The 25,173-nt window shown below is 35.5% G+C and overlaps 2 protein-coding genes and 1 long non-coding RNA gene across 3 annotated transcripts in view; 2 read left to right on the top strand and 1 right to left on the bottom strand.

Annotated features, from left to right (window-relative positions):
* Positions 1-8,519, top strand: part of kiaa1614 (KIAA1614 ortholog) — a 27,502-nt gene extending 18,983 nt beyond the window's left edge. The window contains exons 6-8 of the mRNA XM_016282282.1: positions 3,076-3,223; positions 7,235-7,407; positions 7,480-8,519. Of these exons, the coding sequence (XP_016137768.1) occupies positions 3,076-3,223; positions 7,235-7,407; positions 7,480-7,673 (515 nt within the window). The 3' untranslated portion in view covers positions 7,674-8,519. The remainder of the gene's footprint in view (positions 1-3,075; positions 3,224-7,234; positions 7,408-7,479) is intronic.
* An 11,567-nt stretch (positions 8,520-20,086) lies between these two features.
* Positions 20,087-23,943, bottom strand: stx6 (syntaxin 6). The gene is made up of 8 exons (XM_016282249.1): positions 23,877-23,943; positions 22,409-22,578; positions 22,231-22,325; positions 22,092-22,154; positions 21,876-22,004; positions 21,668-21,774; positions 20,818-20,912; positions 20,087-20,497 (listed from the first exon to the last, which is right to left on the bottom strand). Exons 2-8 carry the CDS (start codon positions 22,527-22,529, stop codon positions 20,421-20,423), a joined length of 687 nt encoding a protein of 228 aa, XP_016137735.1. The 5' UTR covers positions 22,530-22,578; positions 23,877-23,943; the 3' UTR covers positions 20,087-20,420.
* Positions 23,944-24,286: 343 nt separating this feature from the next.
* The window catches only part of LOC107592703 (uncharacterized), a 13,686-nt gene continuing 12,799 nt past the window's right edge, over positions 24,287-25,173 (top strand). Inside the window, exon 1 of the long non-coding RNA XR_001610017.1 lies at positions 24,287-24,355. This is a non-coding gene — a long non-coding RNA (uncharacterized lncRNA). The remainder of the gene's footprint in view (positions 24,356-25,173) is intronic.

Here is a 25,173-nt window from a genome sequence, read left to right as displayed (position 1 = left end):
AAATTGTCTGTGAGCTGATTTCCAGCTACAAGGAGAAAAAGAAAAACAGATTATGCAGGAGGGAGATGCAGGGAACAGGGATTGGGTGTTCTGCAAAGAGAGTTGGAGGTAAATAATTTTGCAGTAACTGTTATGCTGATGTTGTGGCTGGTCAAGCAAATGTTTGTGCTTGTTTCTGTATGATATAATTGGTCATATATGTATTAAAATACTGATATTCTGGTCAATAACTCCGCCCCGAACTTCCCTCTGCCCTGTATCTTGGTCTCTCATTGGCTGTAGGTCATCGCCGATGTGTTTTTCAGTCAGAAGTCATTTCACACAGCGTGATTGTGAATCGCCGACAGCTCCAGATATTTAGCATGCCAAATATTTTGCGGGTGTCGGCGATGGGTCGGTGATTCTCTCAGATTGCGTCTTTGATAATTCACACTGCGTGATTGTCACTCGTGTGAACGAGCACTGATTTGCCTCCGATTTCGGGCATTTGTCGGCGATTTCGCAAAACCTGTCGGCGAGTGAAAAATCGGGCTAATATCGTGCAGTGTGAACTCGGCATTAGTTACTGTTACTCCCTCGGACAAACAAATGGAGTTGCTCACTGTCTTACAATGACAGCTGTCAGTGTGAAAACATTGTCACAAGATGTTTTTGAACATTTGAATATGCCATGGAGGGATATATAAAAGATTTTAAAATAAATATGGTGGGTAACTCGATTAATTTGGAAGCGAGGGTTTACAGATCACAATGCAAGCAGGAGAAGCCTCATGTTTTACGGTCATCACAATCGCAGATGACAACATGGAGGATCAACACTGTTCATGTACCGCAGGGTACAATTTAATTTACATTTAACCAGTTTAATATGGAGAGGCACTGAAATGTAGACCTCCGTTTATGTGTTTTTGACCTACACTGTACATGACGTGAGAACAGTCCACTATTTAGGTTTGTACATTAGCATGGACTCACTAACTTCAACGTTAGCTAGTTTTAGCCAGATACCTTACTGAAGCATAAGATGACATTAATGTTCTGCTTGAGCAGATGAAAATTGTAACTTAATGAGAGTATGACAACCAGAAAATGAAAATTTTTGTCTTCGTTGGGATTAGGGTTGAATGCTTACAGACATTTTGCTTGGGTTTTGTTTGGGTTCAAGAAATGGAATAAAATAAATTGTATTGCCTATCCTCTCAGGATAACTGGAATCAGTGTTACAAGTACCCCAGGCACATTGTTTTCCCATTTTTGTAGCATAAACACCATCAAATCGATGCGAGCTTCGGATCTTCCAATGTTTCTCTATGGCGCTGAAACCTAAAGATGTCCGAGTTCCGTTCCCCGTGCAACTGATACTCCACTGCCATTGACTCATCTGCGTTCGAGGGGAGGGGCTTACCGATAGGAGAAGGTTTATCTAAAGCAAATTACAGTACATCAGGGATGTCCAAACCTGCTCCTGGAGGGCCAACGTCCTGCACAGTTTAGCTCCAACTTGCCTTCAAAAGGATAGTTCCCCCAAAAATGAAAATTCTGTCATTAATTACTCACCCTCATGTCGTTCCAAACCCGTAAGACCTTCGTTTATCTTCAGAACACAAATTAAGATATTTTTGTTGAAATCCGAGAGCTTTCAGACCCTCCATAGAAAGCAACGCAACTTCCACGTTCAAGGCCCAGAAAGGTAGCAAGAACATCATTAAAACAGTCCATGTAACATCAGTGGTTCAACCATAACCGTGTTATGACGATACGAGAATACTTTTTGTGTGCAAAGAAAATAAAAATAACAACTTTATTCAACTTTTATTTTCCTTCCGGTCAGTGTCCGCCACTGTTCACAAAAGTACCACGATGCAAAGCAAAGAAGATATCGGTACATAAAGTCGATATTGTCATTTTCTTTGCACATTAAAAGTATTCTCGTAGCTTCATAAAATTATGGTTGAACCACTGATGTCACATGGACTACTTTAGCAGTGTCTTTACTACCTTTCTGGGCCTTGACCGTGGAAGTTGCGCTGCAGTCTATGCAGGGTCAGAAAGCTCTCGGATTTCCTCAAAAATATCTTAATTTGTGTTCTGAAGATAAACAAAGGCCTTGCGGGTTTGGAAAGACATGAAGGTGAATAATTAATGACAGAATTTAAATTTTTGGGTGAACTATCCCTTTAAGTCCAACATACCATCCAGCCTGGAAGTTTCTAGCAAGCCTAAAAGACCTTGATTAGCTGGTTCAGGTGTGTTTAAGTGGGGTTAAAGCTAAACTCTGCATGAGCAGAATTAGACACCCCCTGAGATAATCCCCCTAAATAAACATTGGGTAAGTGTCTAGATTGGGCACAATGGTGATCGCCCTACAACTCAAACCAGCAACCTTCTGGTTACTAGCACTGAGCTTTGGTCACTTAGCTAAAAATGAGTTTGTTAGGGCAATAAACAATGGCATAAAGTCTGCAATTTGTAAAGCACTACTAGCACTAACTGTTGTTGTGTTGCACAGGTGTCCTACCTAATAGAACTTTCACATTTTTTAATACATATTTGAGCACACTGCAAAGGATAAAGCTAATATTTAGCACTGTGAAGGTTAGATTTCAAATGCACGCTTACGTAATCTTATCTAAAAATGAATCAAAGGTTTTCCCAGAATCAAGCGGCACTTCCAGGTAGACATCTGAGCCATGATTCAGTCAGCAAGGTGACACCTTTGGGTGAGCACATGTGCGCTTCTCTTCACTGCGTTCCTGTCTCACTGGGGATTGTCCAGATCAGCAGATCCACATTGTCCTGTCAGAGTAATCCCACAGTGGGCCGGTCACTAGTGCGATCAGCAGCTACTCTCTCCCAGTCTTTTTCCATCTCCTTCAACAATTTTCCATCTTGTTTCACGTTACTTGGAAAAGCATTTTCTCACTTGCTTTTCAGCTACATAATGTTATATTGTTAACATATTAACATATTCAGTTTATACTTGATCAAGATTCATCATGATATTTAACAATTTCCATAGGATGTTTCATCCATTATCCTATAATACACACAGCCATGTTTTCCATTCTTCCCTAGATGTGGAACAGCACCAGAGTACAGGACAGCTGGGATCTAATGCAACATCCAGCAGTGCTGAATCAACCCAGGATCGACTCAATGACAGACACGTCAGAGGGCCAATCAGACCAGTGCATCACAGGGCAACTAGCCCAAACTTCTTACAGTGAGTAAAGAGGGAAAGAAAGGGTGAAAATAATGAATATGCTATGTCCGTACCCACATCTACCGTAATCCCCCCTTTTTTTGGTTAGCACTTTAACAAACCAGATCCTTTACTAAAATGTACAATCCTTTCTCTGAACAATGTAATTTCCGGGGGCCACAATTATATGGATTGCTTTGGCACTTAAGGCTCAAAGTAGGTCAGAGGAGATGTGGGCCAGGCTTCCTTATGACTACACGTTTGTCTACTGCAACACTGCCACCTACTGACTGAGAATATATATATATATAGGCCTATATTTATTTTTTTTACATAATATATGTGTGTGTACTGTGTATATTTATTATGTATATATAAATACACACACATTCAGTATATCTTTTGAAAATATTTACATGTATACACATTTATATTATATTTTATACTATATATATATATATATATATATATATATATAATATAAAATATAATATAAATGTATATACATGTAAATATTTTCAAAAGATATACTGAATGTGTGTGTATTTATATATACATAATAAATAAACAGTACACACACATATTATGTAAACAAAAACTTTTATTTTGGATGCGATTAATCATTTGACAGCACTAATATATATAATGTATAATCATTTAAATATATATTATATAAAATGTTATATATATATATTAGGGCTGTCAGTTGATTACAATTTTTAATCTAATTAATTACATGGCATTTCGATTAATTAATCTAATTAATCGCAAAATAAATTTGACTGTGAAAATACCCACAAAAGGTTATTTAAAGATATTTTTGTTAAATGAGAAAGTATCAAGTAGACATTACAAATTGTAGCTTTAGAAATATTTTATTTGATTCTACAAAAAATGTATTACATAAACATTTAGGCTACAACGGCTATGGAACATAAAAGAAGATAATTTGAGAAACATCTCAGTATTGTTTGTTCATACAATGAAAGTCATTGGTAACCAAAACAGCTTTGTACCAACAGTCTTCCAAATACATTCCTTTATGTTCCACAAAAGAAAGGTTTGAAACGATATGAGGGTGAGTAAATGATGACAGAATAAAACATTTTGGGTGAACTGTCCCTTTAATGTTTTTATTATTATTATTTTTATTATTATTATTAATTAAATGATACTCTAAATAAGAAACTAAATCTGCCAGCAGGTGGCGGTAAATGTCTTCAGTCGATTCGTTCAAACGGCTGATTCATTCAGTAATGAAGTAAACGGCTCTCTTTATGAATGGGTCTTTGAATCATTGGTTCACACGATTCGTTCAAAACGCGGATTCATTCAGAAACTAAACACCGCTGTGTTGCTCGAAGACGCACAACAATTCTGCTGTGGCTTTAAATGTAATATATTCTTTGCAAAATTGAGCAAAAACACATAATATTGTTTAAAATATATCACAATATCAACTTCTTACTGAACTGTTGTATAAAATCGCATTTAAACGCGTGATATTCGGGTCAAAAACAGCACTCGTGTAATAGCCTACTGCTCTCCCTGCTTGTGCGATATCGATATTGTATGATATAAATATGAGACAAAAACACATAAAGGGGCATTTTTTGCACCAGGGCATAACTGCATTTATGGAGTTGTCGCCCTGCTTCATATTTGTCATCAGTCAACCGCATGGACTGTAGGATGACGTATAGGTCTGGGGGCGGGGCCAGTGCGTTAACTGTGTTAAAATATTTTAATCGCATTATTTTTTTGTAACTAATTAAGTTAACGTTTCTAAATGCATCCTGTCTGCTTTTCTTGTCTTGTCATTGACCTATATCAAAATATTGCTATCTGATACCATCCCTTTACTATGGTAACGCCACAGTACACACCACTTGAGCTCAAGAAATCTGCCTGTTTATTCATAACCTTTTCGTGTTATGAACGATGGCAATTTGAAGCATGACATGTTCTGCGGAGCATGCATCGTGTTCCTGTAATGCTCAGACAGCTGTCGTGTTGTGCAACAGGATAAGTATTTTCCATTGACTGGGTCAGCAGCAGCAATAAAAAGAGGGAGAGAGGGAGGGAGGGAAGATAAAAATAGAGGTGTGTGTGTCTGCCAAAGAAAGACATGGAATGCAGGGAATGATCACCCGTCTACATGCTGCTGCTATATTCAGCTTCCTGTGTGTGTTACTAGACACAGCCCTTTAAGCATGTGTGTTTGGGTTGCTCACAGTGCCAGATAATGTGTTTGTCGCCGGAGTTGTGATTCGATAGTGTGTGGTGTTTATGAGTGTGTGAATGTGTGTCTGAGTGAAGGAGAGATAGCAGAGAGGAATTCCAGCCCCAGTGACTGGAGACAAGCTGCAGCTTACATCATCTTTCTCCAGAGCCAGTAAGAAAGCAGAGAGCCGCTACAGAGACAGGCTATAATTGGCTGCTCACTCAGATCTGACAGCGAGAAAGGGAGATAAAATTACGAGCTGGAATACAAGGAGCGAACACTGCGATACGTCTGGGGACTATTGTTATTTGTGACCCTGGACCACAAGAACATAAGAGTCAATTTTTCGAAATTGAGATTTTTACATCATCTGAAAGCTGAATAAATAAGCTTACCATTGATGTATGGTTTGTTATGATAGGACAATATTTGGCAGAGATACAACTATTTGAAAATCTGGAATCTGAGGGTGCAAAACAATCAAAATATTGAGAAAATCGCATTTAAAGTTGTCCAAATGAAGTCCTTAGCAATGCATATTACTAATCAAAAATTAAGTTTTGTTATATTTATGGTAGGAAATTAGCAAAATATCTTCATGGAACATGATCTTTACTCAAAGGGGTCATAGGATGTTGCTAAAAAGAACATTATTTGGTGGAACAAATTTCATGGAACATGATCTTTACTTAATATCCTAATGATTTTTGGCATAAAAGAAAAATCTATAATTAAAAAAAAAATAATAAATAAATTATTGCTACAAATATACCCCAGTGACTTAAGACTGGTTTTGTGGTCCAGGGTCACATTTGATTGGCTTCCATGAAAAAAATTCAGTTGAAAAATTAAATTCTGTACAATAATAAATAATAAACTATTATATTTTTTGTAAAAATAATATAATATAATAATATGACAATGCCTTGTGATATTTATGTATTTATATATTTATTTATTTTGGACATGGTTTATTTACAAAAAAATAAAAACAGTTCTGCGTGTATCTTGTTTATTTAGCCTTCACAGGTTAAGATAAGTTTCTATACAAAATAAATATTACACTCCTATTACATTATAGTATATTATATATCTGTCTGTTTATACAATACTCTTCAAAAATTATATTTATATTATATTAATGTATAAGATAAATGCTATACTTAATATATATAACATATTTAAAATAAATGTAATACAATTTTAATGTATTAAATTACATTAAAAGTATATATACACACACACACACACATATATATATATATATATATATGTATATATATAATTAGAATTAAATGTAAATATATAGATTTTATTTTAAAATATGTCATAAGGCCCTTTAATATAATATAATATAACCTGAAGGTGTCTGTTTATACAATACTCTTCAAACATTATATCTTATTATATTATAAAAAATAATTACATATATATAATATATATATATATATATATATATATATATATATATATATATATATATATATATATATATATATATATATATAATTATAATTAAAAGTAAATATATAAATATAATTTAAAAATAAATCACACAATATATATTTGAAAATGCATAGCAACATATTAAAAAATTCTTCAACAGCTTTGGCCTAGTGGTAGGATCTTTCACAGTCAAGATCCACTCACATTTTTCTAAGAAAAGGATAATAAAAAATATTAAAATAGAACTGCTTAAATGAACATAATTCCAAATAATATAGTAACTCACCATATAATCTGGCACTAAAATATTTCTGTTGCACTTTTGTGGTCTTTTTAAATAGATAAATCTGTCTGTGTTTTAGGGATCTTCAGCGTGCCTTGAGTGTAGAGGACGTGGGGCGGCCCAGTGCGGTGCGTCCGGTGGGACGCATGGCCCAGGCCTTCCCTGACGGCACCATCCTGCTGGAGCTCTCCAGGCCCCCCAACGGCCCCTTCGGCTTTCTAATCTCACGAGGAAAAGGCAGGCCAGACTCAGGTGAGGGACCTCCCACTCTTGTTTTCATACACTTCTGACTTGAAGTTTAGACTAACCGGCTTTATGTTTAAGGGGTGTACGTTGAAGAAATGGGCGACAGCAATATGGAGAAACTCTACGCGGGGCTGCTCGGGGTCGGAGACGAGATCTTAGAGGTGAATGGCGAGAAGGTGGCAGGACTCAGTCTGGACCTGGTGACCCGTTTAATGACTCAAAACAGCACAGCTTCAATCCGCGTACTACAACACAGATGCCTACAGCGCTAACTGAAGACAAGACTGTACCAGAACCACATTTTGTTGTAGTCAATGTAAACAATGTCAGAAATGTCAGGGACGAGTTTGTGTAATCGGCAGTATTACGTTTAATCGACCTTTGGAGTTTTATGGCAATGATCACACAACGGTCCCTATTAAGTTACCCAAAAATGAAGCGTTTTTTTATACATTTTGTTACAATCCAGTTTCATTTTTTAAGTGAATTCATCCCTGTAGCCACTGTTATGGCTAAAGGCCTGTTCACACCAAAAACAATAACAGTAATGACAAAATATATAGTATTAAAAATCATTCTAAAGTTATAAAAATAGCAGGGTCCACAACTATAATGATAATGACACAGAGGAACAATATCGTTGGAAACACTTTCCAGCTGAGGAATGACAAAAACACTGGCAGCCAATCCATCCTGCTTTAAATAGTTTGAGTATTTAAAGCGGCAGATGACAAAACTGCAGTGCTGTTTGTAATAAACAGCATGTTATTGCGCGTTGCAGTGGATGCTAATATAGTTCAGTCATTACAACTCTCTGAGAGTTTAGCACGGTAATATACATGGCAAGGTTAATGTGTTAATAGATCTGCTACGCTACCAAGACTTGCTACTGTCAATACATCCACAAACATGCTGTGTGAGCATGTAGGAAATATTGCCGCTGCACATATAACATATATGAAATAACCCCCTTATATAATATACATGACATAAACCCATAGCAGATCTATACAGGTGGAGCTGGGGGAGGTGGAGGGTTTCTGAAGCGCGTTGCAACTGCTACAACAAACACTAGCCAAATATTTGAATGTTGAGCAGCAAGCTCATTGGCTGCTGATGCGAAATAAACCAATCAGCTACACCATGTGAGTAATCATGTGATTATATCATATTGAGTTAAAACCTATCAGCCTGCGCCATCTTTCATGATAGAACTTTGCATTTATCTTTATAGTCAACACTGTAGTTATTGTTTTGGTGTGAATGGGCCTTAGTTTACAGGGGTACCTTGAAAAAACACGCTATTGAATGTGTGGTCACATTAGTGAACTTTCAGCGGAAAACAGGCACATTGTCCATTGTAAATAGCGCAGAATCGAAGTCCAGCTCAAACAGAAATCACTTTTAAACCAATCAGCTTTCTGTTGGTCCGTGTGGAGAATTCACGTGACCAACTTGGACAAAACTTTTTTTGCATTCATGCGAAACTCACTTGCGCCGTTTAATTGGAATGACTGGATGAATTTCGCCGACCACACCTTGAGTCACATTCATTGGCTCGTTTTTTTGCCAGAATGGTACTATCGTTACAACAGAATATTATATCTGTAGTACAATCGTGTATGAAGGACAAGGATATTTAATGTACTGAAAGTTAAACTCAAGTGTTATTGCAATGAAGGATGGTCTAAATGTGTTTGCCAAAAAGACCAATGAACATCAATGTTTATCTATCTTCTGAACATTCTGTTTCATCTAAATCCTCTGTTGCTTTTGCATTCGGTTCTAATACGAAACCTTCTCCATGCTGCTGACGAGTAAATAGATAAGTCAAAAGAGGTTTATATACTCTCTTAGAATGGCTCGGTGCACACGCTGCAGTCGCATTGATCATCAGCTCTAAATTAGTTCTAATTTAGTAAATTGATTGGATATTTCTCCATGAGCCAGCACATTGTTATACCTCTACAGTGCAGTCCGACACCATTAGCGTGCTGTCCTGAAGGATATCAGTATTATGGTACGTGCAACGCAAAAAGCTACCAACCTAATGTATTTTGCTACATCTATTTATATGTTCCTATGAAATAAAACAACTGGCTTTTGAGGGACGGCTTGTTTTTTTCACTTCATATATTGTTAGTATTTTAGTAGGAGCGGGAATACAGTGAAATACAGTGAAGAAAATGAAATGTTTGGGAAAAAATGTGTTGGTCATTAACATTATGCTATAAATTGTGTAGAGTCAGAATAATTTACACTGAACTTTTACATAATCCTTTTTAGGGATAGTTCACCTAAAAATGAAAATTCTGTCATAATTTACTCAACCTCCACTTGTTCCAAACCTGTACGGGGGCGTGGCAGAGTCTTAACTTTGATAAAGAATATCTCTTTGGGTTTGAGACTTTAGTCTTTGCAACTTTAGGGATCTTATCTATTCACGAACAGCTTGTAACACTCCAAAGAGAAAGGAAAACTTGAAATCATGTCATCATTCGGACACGCCCAGAGTGCACCTGCGCCGTGCGCTTTAGACCATGCACTTAGATCGTTAAAATAGGGCCCAAAATCTCTAGACCTTTTTTTTTTATTCCACTACATTGTGTCTCACATTTTTGAAGACAAAGGCGCATTCTGTGTCTCAAGTGTAAGAGGTCAAAGTGAATGCATTATGCACTATGCTGTTTTTCCATTGTGTTTCTATGTAAATATGCATAAAACGTATGTGTTTGACCATTGTACTCGCAACTTTGACATTCTCGCACGACACGTCGTTCTAAAAATAAAGCAATGGCAAAGTTAAAAGTAAATCAACTTTTTAAAAAAACATGTCAATTGGTCTTGCGATTGTTTTAATTTTATTACATTGCGTCTTGCATTTTTAAACATAAAAACGCATTCTTAGTGAATGGTCCCTAATGCGGCAGTTTAAAAATGGCGCTCAATTTAGATGAAATTACAATTTAAAAAAAATGCATCTTGAGACATTGTGATTTTTATTCCACTGCCCTGTATCTTGTGTTTAAATGAATAAATATGTTCTGTCTTTAGGGTTAATGGTGTGTGCACACCTAAAGCGAATTCAATTATTTGCGCGAGTAGATTACATGCAAAGACACAAATAGATGGGAATTTGTGCTGGGTGATGCGAATGACACAAATTGGGCGACACGATTGCTGAGTGCAATATATTGCAAAGGTGCAATATTCATCTCAATCGTTGAAAAACAAGTTGAAAAATTTTAACTAGAGCGGGAAATTTGCATGACGCATTGTTGTACAAGCCAAACCACGTAGCGCTTATTGACATATCCGGTTGTATCAGATAATGGAGGAGAGCATGCGCAATGTTTTTATTCACGTGAAAAACATCCCGCGAGTAATCTAGAGCGATAACGCAATGCGAATATTCGCTTCGCTTTTGGTGTGCACACACTATAAGAGGTGGTTCACACAGAAAATGTTTTTTTCCCCATTCCACTGCACTACTTTTACATAGTTTTTCTATGTAAACATGCGCTAAACTGACATTTTTGACTTTAGTGCTGGCATCTCGTGTTTTTTTTAAAAAACAGTGTTTTACAAACATAAGTTAAAAGAATTACAATTTGTAAAAAATGCTAACCGTTTTTGCATCCCATGTGCTACTTTTCGTTTTATGTAAACATGTGCTAAACTTTTGTCTTTAACCTTTGCGCTCACATCTCACACTGCGTTAAAAATTTTATACTTAAATGTAGTTAACCTTTAGAAAAAAAAAACGTCTATAGTCATTGTGTTTTTTATTCCACTGCCCCATCTTGTGCTTTTACGTAAATACAAAAACATGTTTTGTGACTTTCGGGTACAGGGCGTTTGAAACAGAACAAAATTTTGCATCCCACTGCGCTGCTTTTCCATTGTGCTCATGTCTTCTGTTCTAAAAACATCGCGCTAATGTTAAAACAAGTTCAATTTTAATAAACGAGTCTCGATACCTTTTGTATTTTTCCCATTTCACTGCTCATGTTTCATGTTTTTCAACACAAATATACGATCTGTGTGAATGGCCCCTAAGAGTGCAGGATTGGGGTTTTCAATGGCAAAACGACACAAGCAGGACGAGCTTACAGACATGTTTGAGGGTCTTGGTGAGGCACGTGTGCTGGTCAATAATCTCGCCTGTCCTCCCCTATTGATTAGACAATGATTGATTCCATCCTGGTCACGACATTGAAAACACACACACACACACACACACACACACACACACAACAATCAAGTACATGCATTTATTAAGTGAAAGTGACGTGACATGTGGCCAAGTATGCTGACCCATACTCGGAATTAGTGCTCTGCATTTACCCATCCAAAGTGCATACACACAGCAGTGAACACACACACACACCGTGAACACACACCCGGAGCAGTGGGCAGCCATTTGTTTGCTGTTGTCTTTTTGCTCAAGCGCACCTCAGTCATGTTATTGAAGGTGGGAGAGAGCGCTGTACATTCACTCCCCCCACCCACAATCCCTGCTGGTATGAGACTCAAACCCCGCAACCGACTCTAACCATTAGGCCACGACTTCCCCCGATTAAGTCAGAACACTTATAAAACTAATAAAAAAATCTTCTAACCAAGCTGCACAATCTCACTCATGTCGTTATAGATGCTTATATGCATTTGCAGGCTTCATCTTTAAGCAATTATACCCTTCATTACCCAATATTCATAACTGTGTCACGATAACTAGAAGAAAAGCGAATTCGCGATTGTCTGTGACAGCTGTTTAACAGGATTCCAGGTAGGTTTATAGTCGTTCTGTACTCTCATAAACATGATAGCTGCTCTCAAGTGCGGGTTGATGTTGTGTTTGTGTTGTGTGTAGCGATGCTAATGAGCTCAGCTGGCGGAGGAGTGTGTCTTTTCCCTGCCCCCACCTCCACCTCCCCACGGGTACGAGAGCTCAGCTGTCCCCTCCACTTACTGCAGGATAAAGGAGCCCAACGCCGAACCTGCATCCTGCACCTGCTGCCTCCCTGCCACACACACACACACACACACACAGTCTCTGTAAATCCATCATTAGAAGCACTCCAGCTATGCAAAGCCAGTTTTAGCCACAAATATCACCACTATTTTGAGCCAAACATTATAGTTTATGTACTACAGCTCTCCTTGATGAATGTTCAAATAAGAATTGCTGTAAATATTTTGTACTACATATGCCAAAAATATTTGTATATTTATTTTATATAAAATAATTAGTGCTGGGCAACGATCAATTGCGATAATAATCGCATCCAAAATAAAAGTTTTTGTGTACATAATATATGTGTATGCTGTGTGAAAAACTTGTTGCCTCTTTCCCAAAAAGACTCATGGCTGTATTAGATCAAAAGGGTGCTTCTACTAAATACTGAGCAAAGGGTCTGAATACTTAGGACCATGTGATATTTCAGTTTTTCTTTTTTAATAAATCTGCAAAAATGTCAACAATTCTGTGTTTTTCTGTCAATATGGGGTGCTGTGTGTACATTAATGAGGAAAAAAAATTAACTTAAATGATTTTAGCAAATGGCTGCAATATAACAAAGAGTGAAAAATTTAAGGGGGTCTGAATACTTTCCGTACCCACTGTATATGTATATTTCAGAAAAATATGTTAAGTTTATATATAAAATATATTTATTTATAATATAAATTATATGAATATAAATATATACATGTAAATATTTTCAAAATATATACTGTACACAGTACACACATATATATTATGCAAACAAAAACTTTTATTTTGATTAATCATTGCCCAACACTAAAAAATATATAAATATAAATATTACTTACATATTCATAATATTAAAATAAGTAATATTTCACAATTTGGTAAACAAATATGAAAATTACAATCATAACATATAAAAACATCTATCAAATATATTCAACACAGTATACAAAAAAGTTATAAAATATAAAATATATTTCGCATATTATTTAAATATAAAATAATATGCAAATATAAACATAAAACAATGCTATATTATTTCAACACTGTACTATATACACAAGTGAAAACATTTTACATTTTATTATTGTTATTATTATTATAAATGAGCAGTACATATTTAACACCACATATGTCACAAATATAGTATTAAATATTATTTTAGTAGTAGATAATAGGATCAATTATATATTTAAAATAATATTATATATGATTTCATTTTATAAATATTTTCATTTTATAAAAAAAATATAAATATAAATAAATATATAAATATTACATATTCATAATATTAAAATAAATAATATTTCACAATTTGGTTCACAAATATAAAAAATAATAACCATAATATTAAAAACTTATATAAGAATATATGCAATAGAATATACAAAAATGTTATATGATCAAATATATATTTGCATATTATTTAAATATTAAATAATATACAAACATAAAAATTAGCATTAAAACATAAATGTTGTCATATTAATTACAATACTGTACTATATACACAATTTAAAACATTTGACGTTTTATTATTATTACTTATTATTAGTAGTAAATATTTAGATTATTATTATTTTAGCATATTAATGCTAATACATGCAAAAGTAGATCATATTATAGGATCAATTATATATTTATAATATTAAAATGGAAATAAATCAATATAAAAAGTATTTTCATTTTCATAATACTGTAACAATAAATAAAATGTGGTCCACAGATGTTGTTTCTCTATAATAGCTCAGTGTGAGGGAGGTTCGGGTCCTCGTGGTTTGGCTGCGTTCAGTGTGTGTGGGACTCAGGTGTTGATCTCTAATCATTACTGGGCCACACAAAAGAGGGAGGAAGGGGAGGCAGAGGAGAAAGACGCCACCTGTCATAAGATCAGGGTGAACAGCTCGGATCTAGAGACCAGCGCTCACCATCAACACAATCATCAATGCTGCTCGAAGAGCCTGACACCACAACATCGCTCAGAGGAGGATTCAGGATCAATACACATTAAAGGGGTCATATGATGCATTTTTAAAGATCATTATTTGGTGTATTTGGTATAACAGAATGTGTTGACATGCTTTAATGTTCAAAAAACACATTATTTTTCAAATACTGTACATTATTGTAGGTCCTCTATGCCCCGCCTCTCTCAAACGCTTCGTTTTCTACAAAGTCCCTCCTTCCGACAAGCGCAGTCTGCTCTGATTGGCCAGCTGACCCGGTGCATTGTGATTGGCCGAACACCGCAAGCACTCGTCGGCAATGTAACGTCCCTTACCATAATCGCAAGCTTCATCTTTCAAAATAAATGTAAAGACAGTGAATAATGTCAGTAGTTTTACCATCAGTTCAAGCCCGAAAGGGGAACAGACACAGTAATGATGCAGTACACAAGCCACGGTTAAGACAGCTGACTCCACTGTGATGTGACACACACACTCTCTCTCTCTCTCTCTCTCTCACACACACACATGATGCGCAAAACTCCGCATTTGAACAGTCAATAGCAAATACTTAAACTAATAACAAAACAGTAGCTGATTCAGAAGCGGCAGATTGTCATAGCAAAGTCAGAATTACCTCCTCTCCTAGGTTCACGAAACGGTCGTCCATAAAATGCATTGCTGTTCTGTTGTAAGTAATCTTAAAGATTCCTAAATGCATCTACTTTCGGAAGGCCAAATAAAGTGCTTTTGCTTTCGCCTAGAAACACACAGCGTCTCCCTGACATGGCTGCTTCAACACTAACTGCGGTTACTGAAACCACGCCTTCTTTCTTTGCGTGCACATTTGGGCGGCATTACGCAAATATTTCCACATAGTGAGGTAGATATGTGGGGGCGTGTTAGAACGAGGCGTTTTAGGGGGGTGTGGCAGAGTCTTAACTTTGATAAAGAATATCTCTTTGGTTTTGAGACTTTAGTCTTTGCAACTTCAGGGATCTTATCTATGCACAATCAGCTTGTAACACTCCAAAGAGAAAGGAAAACTTGAAATCGCATCATATGACCCCTTTAAGCTCTAGAAATGTCTCTCTTCAGATTGTACAAAAAACCCATTCATCATTTTTCATAATAGACTTTACATTTATTTTGTTATTAATAATAATATTAATTCATTAAATATATATTATGTAATCATTCACATTTTTATATAATTATTATTATATATAATACATAAATCATAGAATTAAAAAAATCATTATTTGTTTGCATAATATACTTTACACATTTTTATTTAAATTCACATATATAATTTCCTTTTAAATATTAAAATAATAATGTTATAAATATGTATCTATTATACGGTTTATTTTAATCGTTTTAAAAAATATATATAAATAAATCTATAAAGATTTTTAAACAAATCATATGTGATATAATACATATTATAAATTAATACTTCTTAAGAATATAATTTACAATAAAAATTGTGTACATTTACACACATTTTCAAAAAAAATTAAAAAGAATCTTTAACAATATAAATTAGATTTAATTTTTTTTATATCCTTTGTATTTTTAATAAATTTTTAAAGTACATTTTTTATCTTTTGTATTTATTCATAATATATAATTTATTTTTAAATATTAAAAATAATAACAAATGTATATTTGTACATTTTTTAAAAACAGTATAAATGATTTAATACACAATTACACAAATCAAAAATTGAATTAGTACATTTTCATAATATATTTTACATGTTTTTACATAAATAAATTCATATATTTTTATTGATCATTTTTCATTTGTATTTACATTCCTTTTATATCCTCGCATCGACACGAATTCAATCCGACACCATTTTTCAATGATTTGTTTTTAATGGGGCTCAGAGCTTCACACAGTGAAGGGGTTGAGGGGGTTGTGGGTTCATGGGGAGGTTTGACAGAGTTTTCTGAGGGACGAGGAGAAACAACGAGGGCTAAAAAACATACTCATTTCTATCATTCTCTTTAGGAGCAAACAAACATTACAACTGAAATTCACAGAGTCAGGAAGAACGGCGTTTATGAGCTCTGCTCCGTCACTGCGACTCAACAACAGTGGCTTAATTGTGCAATTGTATCATTTTATTCTTATCGTAAAATTGCATAATCGATTCAGTCATACTTTGAACCAATCAGAGCTGACCTACCGCATCATGTGACCGAGGGCAGTCAGAATCAGCTGAACACTGTTATATGGGCCGACGGAAATGTCTACTAAACTAGTGGTGTGATTGCTCAAAAACAGAAAGCTGGAACACGTAGAAGTGTAAATCACACAAAATCTGTCAAAAATGTCCATAGTTCTGAAAAAAAAACAAATGTAGGCCTATTTTTAGGATCACACTTTTTTTTGCATTATGACATTATTTGTACGATTGGGCACATTTTATTAATCCTCATTACTGTAATGTGAAAAATACATATTAAATTACAAGAAAAGTAAGTAATATTTAATGTATTAAATTTAATTTCTTTTCAATTAAATTGTATTTGTTACTCATTTAAAATAATTGAGCCCAGACAAGATTACTTTTATTACTATATTACATAAAAATTGATGATTTTTGACATTACAGTAATGACAAATGTGCTTAACTGGCATGGAAATAATGTTGTAGCCTAATAATAATGCAGGAAAAAGGGCTTATTTTCATACGCAAAATACAATTTCACTTTTTTTTTATCACACATTTCTTTGTGTGATTTACCCAAAAGATTATTAAAACAACATACAAACAAAACAAAAACAATACAAATATCCAGAAAGATAAATGTACTCATGTTTTTCACAGAATATGTAGTGTTGTGCTGTCGAAAGACAACAAATACGATGATTTTCATTTTAGTGACTGCTGCTTCACACGTTTCCATTTGAGTTAGCCGTGGAAATATAGCGCAAACCGTTAGTTTGCGAAAATATACATTCTAAATACTGGACGAACATCCTCGCTGAACGGTTTAAGAATGCGAAACGCATGCAACCTAACGTTTTGTCACAAGTGCCCAGCTTTCTAAAATGAAATGTAACTTCACCCTCATCTGTGCTAAGGCACTGGCTAAATAGTGACCTATAAATAAGGAATAGTTTACCCAAAAATACAAATTTGCTGAAAATGTACTGTGGGCTTGAGTGATGTGGATCATTGTGATGTTTTTATCAGCTGTTTGGACTCTCATCCTGACGGCACCCATTCAATGCAATGGATCCATTGGTGAGCAAGTGATGAAATTCTCCAAATCTGTTCTGATCAAGAAACAAACTCATCTTGGATGGCCTGAGGGTGAGCACATTATCAGCAAATTTTCATTTCTTTAACCATTAGTTCTCAAATGTAGCTTTTATACTAAAATATATTTGGTCCAAAACTTCACTTTCATCTGAAGTGATCCGTTTTCAGACTTTCTACAGATTAATAACCAATTGTCACGCAATTCACATATTTAATGCTTACTAAAGCACAATTTTTTGTTAATATTTGAATTGTTAACCTATTATTTAAAACTTTTAGGCAGTTATCCCGAGAGTTTAACATCAACGTTTCCATTAAAAACACAATTCCATTCAGTTCAAAGAAACAAACCGCAGTGCGTGTGAATAAATCTCACTAGTAACCGATTATTGATAACTCAAAAGTAAAAAAAAGTAAACAAAGCACACAGAAATAAACACTTTGACAGTAAATAACTAATTAGCATTAGTATGATCAGTAACATACCCGCTTAAACAGTATCTGGTTTGCTAAAGTCCAGTGTTTAGTAAATTAGTAGTTAGTGTTGATTATTTACAGTGGTCTAAACCGACTATTAAAGCAGTGCACAGGAAATAACGCCAGCAATATTTTATAGTAGCACTTGATTCTTTCAGCTGTTTAAAGGGTAGTTCACCCAAAAATGAAAATTACCCCATGATCAAGCCATCCTAGGTGTAAATGACTTACCATACAATCAGAGTTATAATAAAAAATGCATCCATCCATCATAAAAAGTGCTCCACAGTGTTGCGTTTGTGTAAGAAAAATAACCATATTTAAAACTTGATAAACTGTCATCTCTAGCTTCCGCTAACTGTCGTACTCATGTTCACGAGAGAGTGGCGTCCCAGTGGATGACGTAGGCGTAGCGCAAACTCCGGTGAGAATATGCTAGTCTCGCGAGAACCAAGTTTTGTTTACAGCAAAGAAAAACCAATCCTCTAGTCTTACATTGAAATCCTCCAACATGTTTCTTTACAAATCCTCATTTTGTACTTCTAAATCATGACTGGTGTTTTGTTTTGCTCTCTCCTCTGCGCTCCCGCGTTTGTTGCTTCTCACCGGAGCTTAAGCTATGCCTACGCCATCCGCTGGAACACCGCTCTCTTATGAACACGTGTACCACAGTTAGCGAAAGCTAGAGATTACGGTTTATAAAGTTTTAAATATGGATATTTTTCTTATACAAACGCATCAATTCGCTTCAGAAGGCCTTTATTCACCCCCGGAGCCGTGTGGAGCACTTTTTATGATGGATGGATGCACTTTTTTGGGCTCTAAAATCCCATAAAAAAACATTATAAAGCTTGGAAGAGCCAGGACATATTTTAATATAACTCCAATTGTATTCGTAGTAGGGACGGGAAGATTCCCTGATTCGCTCGGTGCATCGGCATAAAAAGTTAACGAGCGGTTTAAAAAGCGTGCATCGGCTACAAGTTGGCATTTATATCGCGATGCATCGTTTCTAACATATTTGCATCGGTAAAAAACTATTTATTTGTAGATAATTACTAGTGGATGCACATGCACGCTAAACGGACAGAGCGCAATCGAATAGGAGCACAATAATTCTGAGTAAAATATACATTTTGCTAAAAAAATGTATTAATGTTTTTGGACATTAAATGTGTCTTTTGTAGAATTTTATACCTACATATAAAGTGTATTTTTATGATAGCAGTAACTGTAAGTGGACTTTTGTAATAGGTAAATCAAATGCAAGCTAGTAAGCTACAGTACTAATTGCTAAAAGCTCAAATGAGTTAATATGTGTTTCTTATAGCAGTTCAAATGTAGTCATTTTCTGTATTTATTATAATTTTTAATTCAGTGATTTTAACTTTTAATTTAGTTTAAACTAATGTTCTGCTATCTGTTCTACAAACTATAAAAGGTACAGCTGTAATAAAACCAGAGAGAAAGGCTGCATGGCTAGAAACTGTATAAAAAAAAAAAGTCAAATAATAGTATGTGAGACAGTGGTAATATCATTATGTTCCTGTTGGTCAGTAGAGGAGCTTAGCTTAGCTGGACAGTTACCTGCTTTAGACCAGGTTAGTTTCCCAGCATAAGTTGCCACAGTGACTAAGCTTGATCTAGGCCCATGTTAAATTAGCTTTTTGGAACCAAATCATTTGACAATGAGTCAGACTAACTGAAATAAGCCTGGCTTATTTGGTTAACTTGTTTTATGAAACAGGTCTCGAGGCATTAAAAGTGATCATATTTTGTCCATTGCATCGTATTGCATCGAATCGAAATCGGATCGCGCTGCATCGTAATAAGGGTGAATTGTATCGCATCGGTAGCTGCTTCATATGTATCTTTAATGTATCGTATTGTTGGCAATACATCGAGATGCGTATCGTATCGGCCTCAGTCATGAGATGCACATCCCTAATTCATATGAAAGAAGAAAGTCATATACACCTAGAATGGCTGAGGGTGAGTAAATCATGGGGTCATTTCATTTTTGGGCAAACTATCCCTTTAAGCATTAAAAGTCATGGTCCATTGGAAAGAAATGATTAACCCTGGATTACGACACAACTCGTACGAAATGATTCAGACCATATTATCAGCCCTTGTTTTTACACGCCATGTTACCCATTCGTTTTCAGCCTGGGTTGTTTATAAGAAAGCAAAAAGGTTACGAAGCAGCAGCGTTCTACTGTATCGTGGACTAAAGATGGAGAAAGGGTTTGTTTGTCTCCAAAGCACCTTCGCTGGAGCGACCGTTCACAGGAGTAGAGGCAGAGGACGGAGGAGTGCTGTTCACAGAACAATGAAGAGGATGATCACGACAAACAAGATGGCCAGAAGAATGCCGATAGCGCACCACTGTCGCCGATCTGCAGGGTCAAGTGAGAATATAACAGGTTAAAACACTCATAATTAGTCTCTCAACCAATTGTTTCCTATGAAATGGTCCAGAAGTTTGACTTCCAGAGTGCCAACTTTATGAATCATGACAAAGTTTTGGCTTTACATAAAAACAGTCAGCATAATATTTTAACTGTAATAAAACAAAAGTAAATACTGTCAGATAGGATGTCCAATATTAAAATAAGAGGTTTCAGTTGAATGATTGCTGAAAGTATTCTCTGACTGATTCTAACCATGTGTGACTGTAAATGAAGCAGGTCTGCTCTTCCGCTGCTGTATTACTCACCGCTGGTCATGTGAGAAACTTTAGCCAGCTTCTTCATGACGTTATCCAGTCTGGATTGAGTGCTGTCCATCTCATGTGAAAAATCATCTATCATTCTGAAAATAGGCCAGACACATTCAGAAAGTTTTGAGGTCTGTTAACTCACAAACTGTCAGGATTCACGCCAAAAGCAGGTCAATTTCTCATGTATTACTTTGTGCTCTGGTTTGTAATTGATGAAAAAAAAAACTATATTACTAATATATATATATAAATGATTTTTAAAATAATTAGAGAAAGCATAAAACTAAAAATTATACATAAATGATGTACAAGTACTAATATACATACATATGCAGTTTTTCATGGATCGCATTGTGTTGTGTTCTGGTTTGTAATTAATAATTTTTAAAAAATCATAAATATATTAAGAATATATAAAAACATTTTGAAAAAGATTAATTTATATAGCAATTATTATTCAAAAACTGTATAATTAAAATGTGTGTGTATATGTATGTGCATATTTATTTATATAAATATAAATTGTTAATATAGAACTATAATTTTAATAATTATATTTTTAATGAAATAATGTGTATATATGTGCATGTGTATATATATATATAAAATCGTGTAAACATGTAATTTCGCCATTAAAAAATACATAATTTATACTATTTATATATCCAGTTTTCAAATTATATATAATTTAAAATAGAAATAATAATCTATAAATTATACAAATTTTTCCATTAACAAAAAATTATAAGTTGATCATAATTTAATTAAATGACATATAAACATATACATGCACATATATACACACAAAGATTTCCTACCTAACTTCACCAGTTTCAAAGTGACTTACACAGCTTGCTCATCCAGCTCTTGGCCGATCCTTTGGGACATGTTCTTCAAGACACCAATAGTTCCCGATACCAACTCCAGCTGCTCATCCTGCTGTTCTGCTATGAGCTGCAATGTACAGAAATAAAACATACTGTCCTGACAAGTGCTCAGAAATATGGTTCAATATGCTAATCACCTCTTAAATATGAACTGATGTATTGACATACCTGTTGCTGGGTCTGTTGTTCCTCGATGAACTGTGAGTTTGCCGTCTGCAGCTCCCGGTCTAGTCTGGTGTACTTATCAGCATTGGGTTGCCAGATTGGGCCACGAGACCCACCATCACCCATTAAAGTCTAATATGAGATCATAAATTATCATGAGATGATACGCAAACGGTCAAATCATAATCTGGCTCCTACTTTCATAGTTTGAGTACAAACCTGTCGATTTTTCCTCTCAGACACCGTAATTGCCATCGGAGTAGCCATGTGGTCTTTCATCTCCTGTAAAATTAAAATCAATTAGAGATATCCGTGTGCCATTGGGGCAGATGTATGTAAGTCTCTCAAATCTACTCACCCTGACTGTTTGCCTTGTGCTAGTGATGAAGGCTTTCCTCTTGGCCAGCTCCATCGCATCGAGATTGAACTTCTTTGGATTAGCCTCCACAATACTTAAAGACAATGTTAAGGCTACAATATATAAACACCTGAACCATTTCAAGTCCAAACATAGGCTACCAGAAACAAAAGGATATTGATAGTCTCATCCAAGTCCTCCAGGTCCCATTCAATGGACCTCAAACTGTTCCTCAGCTCATTGGTGGTCCAGTCCACCTCCTCCTTGCTGGCTCCACCCGGGTCCTGTAGCAGCTCCATCCATCTCTGATGAAGCCCCTGAGCTGTGTTCACAGCCTTCTGCACCTCTCTAATGAACAGCAATCCATTAAAAGAAATACAAATTTATAAAGTCAGGAACCCAACAGTATTTGAACAATGACAATGCAAATGTTAGGCTTGAGTCATAAATAAAAACACTATAATATTACAGATAATATCCTGATTTTGGACATGTACCATGGCACAGTGATGGTATCACATGGAAATACCATAGTACTTTGATTTATACCATGGTATTCACATTAGATTCCAAGGTACGTCCGAATATACCAAGGTACATGTTCAGAAAGCATGATAATTCCATGTTTTTAGACATGTACTATGGCACTTTGACTTATACCATGGTATTCATGTAGCACTCCAAGGTATTTCCAAATATACCATGGTACAAATCCCCAAAACAATTTAAAAATTCCATGTTTTTGGACATGTATCATGGTACAGTGAAGATATCACTGGGAAATAGCATGGTACTATTGTTTTACCATAGTATTTAAATGGCACTCCAAGGTACTTCCAAGTACTACATATTCGTAAGTATAACATATCAAAGAGCAGGGGTGTATTCCAGAAAGTGAGTTTAGTATTCCAGAGTTTGTTATCCCCAGAAAAGGGAAACTCAGTGTTTTCGGTTCCAATAAAAGACTAAACGAAACCTCTCGGTAATTTACCACAGTAACTTACTCTGTGAACCTAACCTGGTCGGGAGCAGGTTTTCTTCGGTAAACCCAGAGTTTCTTTCGGTCTCCTCCCCCTTTTTAAAGCGTAAGCAATGTTTAAATACCTCATCAATTCATTCACGCTGCAAAAATTGCTTTTATTGCTGAGATTTTTGCCTTATTTCAAGTACAAATATCTAAAAATTCCTAAACCATGATGCATTTTCTATATAAGAAAAAATATATACGATATTTAGTCTTGTTTCCTGGGGTAAACAAGTCAAATTAATTGCCAGCGGGGTAAGAAAAATAATCTTAATGAAAATGGAAACAAGATTATTTTTCTCACCGGACCACTTTCATTTTCATCATGCAGACATGGTAAATGTGACAAAAATGGCATGTCTTTTTATAAGGGATCCTGTAGATGAGGAAGCTGCATTAATTCGCGGGGAGTTACATTTACATCAGAAGAGGATTTAATTTTATTTAATTGATTTATTTTGCCATATTAACATGCATATTTATTTGAACGGTACCATTTTTAAATGGCGTTCACTTGATAACATCTTGTTGTGACCTCTAAGTAACCTAATAATTAGAATTTCCTTTAGGATTTCCAGTGTGGTTGGATGCATTGATTACACACATATTCTCACCATCGCACCTTCTGAAAATGAAGCTGATTAGGCTACTGTATGGAATGGAAGGATGCCAGGTGGAAGGGTAGTGCAAATTATTCACAATTTATTTGGTCATCTTTAAGTTCTACAAATACAAAAGCAACAAATTATTATTTTCCCTGTTGGATTTTAATATTGGTATTGTGGCCATCTCCTCTTCATCTGTCAGTGGTGCTGGTGCAGGTTCTCCTCCCACTTTACAAGTCTCTGCCTTCTTGCTGTTGGCTTCTGAATAGAAGTCAAATGTGAATTCATTACCCTAATTAAGAAATGTAGCATGTTGGATTAGAGAACATTTAATTATGTGAAAAAGCATTAAACTATGTGGGAAAAGCTGCTGCACATTGAAATGGATATACACTGAATGATATTTATTGAATGTCAAATATTTGTAGTCATGTAACGTTAGCCTACACCCATTTTACGCTTGAAGCTTTACCTGATTGAATTATGTTTTTGTTTTGTTTTTTGACTCAGAGTCAACCTACTCAGAGTGGATTGAGCTAACTCTGTTCAGCTGTTCCCATCGCAGAGTAAATCAACTCAGAGTTCAAGTTTTAACTCCGAGTTTGTTGAACCTCCTTTCTGGGGCCCGTTTCAATAAGGAGGTTCAACCAACTCGGAGTTAAAACTTACTTAGTAGAAACTTACTTACTTAGAAAAAATACTTAGGAAGAAAAGCATTCTTACAACGTGCATGAATGAATGAAGTATTTAAAGGGGACATATGATGCAATTAAAATTCTTCCTTTCTCTTTGGAGTGTTACAAGCTCTTGGTGCATAAAGAAAGTCTGTAAATTTGCAAAGACTAAAGTCTCAAATCCAAAGAGATATTCTTTATAAAAGTTAAGAGTCAACCACGCCTACCTAAAACGGCTCGTTCTAACAAGCCCCCACATGCCTACGTCACAATACTGGAAGATTTGCATAACGCCGCCCAAATGTTCACGCAAAGAAAGCGTAACTTTTATTCTCGCTGTAGTTTTGTTGTTGCCGTGTGTTTCGTTGTGAAAGCGAAACTACTTTGTTTGGCCTTCCAAAAGAGGAGGATATCCGCTTCGTCATGCCTAGAGCTGATCCGTGCTGGTCGCTGAGGAAATACTTCAACTTCGCGCTGTGGATCGCCGGATCAGCTTTCACCGTGGACAAAGCGGAGCCCAGCCCGGGGTCGTCACATGTGGTTGCCGCAAGCCCGCCGCCGCTCATTCTAGCCCACCGTGTGTTTTGTCGTGAATGCGAAACTACTCTGTTTGGTCTTCCAAAAGAGGACACGACTAGAA

The sequence above is a fragment of the Sinocyclocheilus grahami genome, unplaced genomic scaffold (assembly GCF_001515645.1).
Source record: "Sinocyclocheilus grahami isolate Dianchi unplaced genomic scaffold, SAMN03320097.WGS_v1.1 scaffold157.1, whole genome shotgun sequence".
In the NCBI taxonomy this organism is placed as follows: domain Eukaryota; kingdom Metazoa; phylum Chordata; class Actinopteri; order Cypriniformes; family Cyprinidae; genus Sinocyclocheilus; species Sinocyclocheilus grahami.
The sequence above is the reverse complement of the archived record's forward strand: the minus strand, read 5'-3'. Positions and strand labels throughout refer to the sequence as shown.

Bases quoted from the DNA above. Each gene is read 5' to 3' on its own strand.
- stx6 (XM_016282249.1), bottom strand. From the start codon at position 22,529: ATGGAGCTGCTACAGGACCCGGGTGGAGCCAGCAAGGAGGAGGTGGAC. The intron at 20,913-21,667 runs GTAAGTCACTTT...GCCTATTTTCAG, and splicing joins GAGCTGGATGAGCAAGCTGT to AATGATAGATGATTTTTCAC. The intron at 20,498-20,817 runs GTGAGTAATACA...TTGACCCTGCAG, and splicing joins AGTTTCTCACATGACCAGCG to ATCGGCGACAGTGGTGCGCT.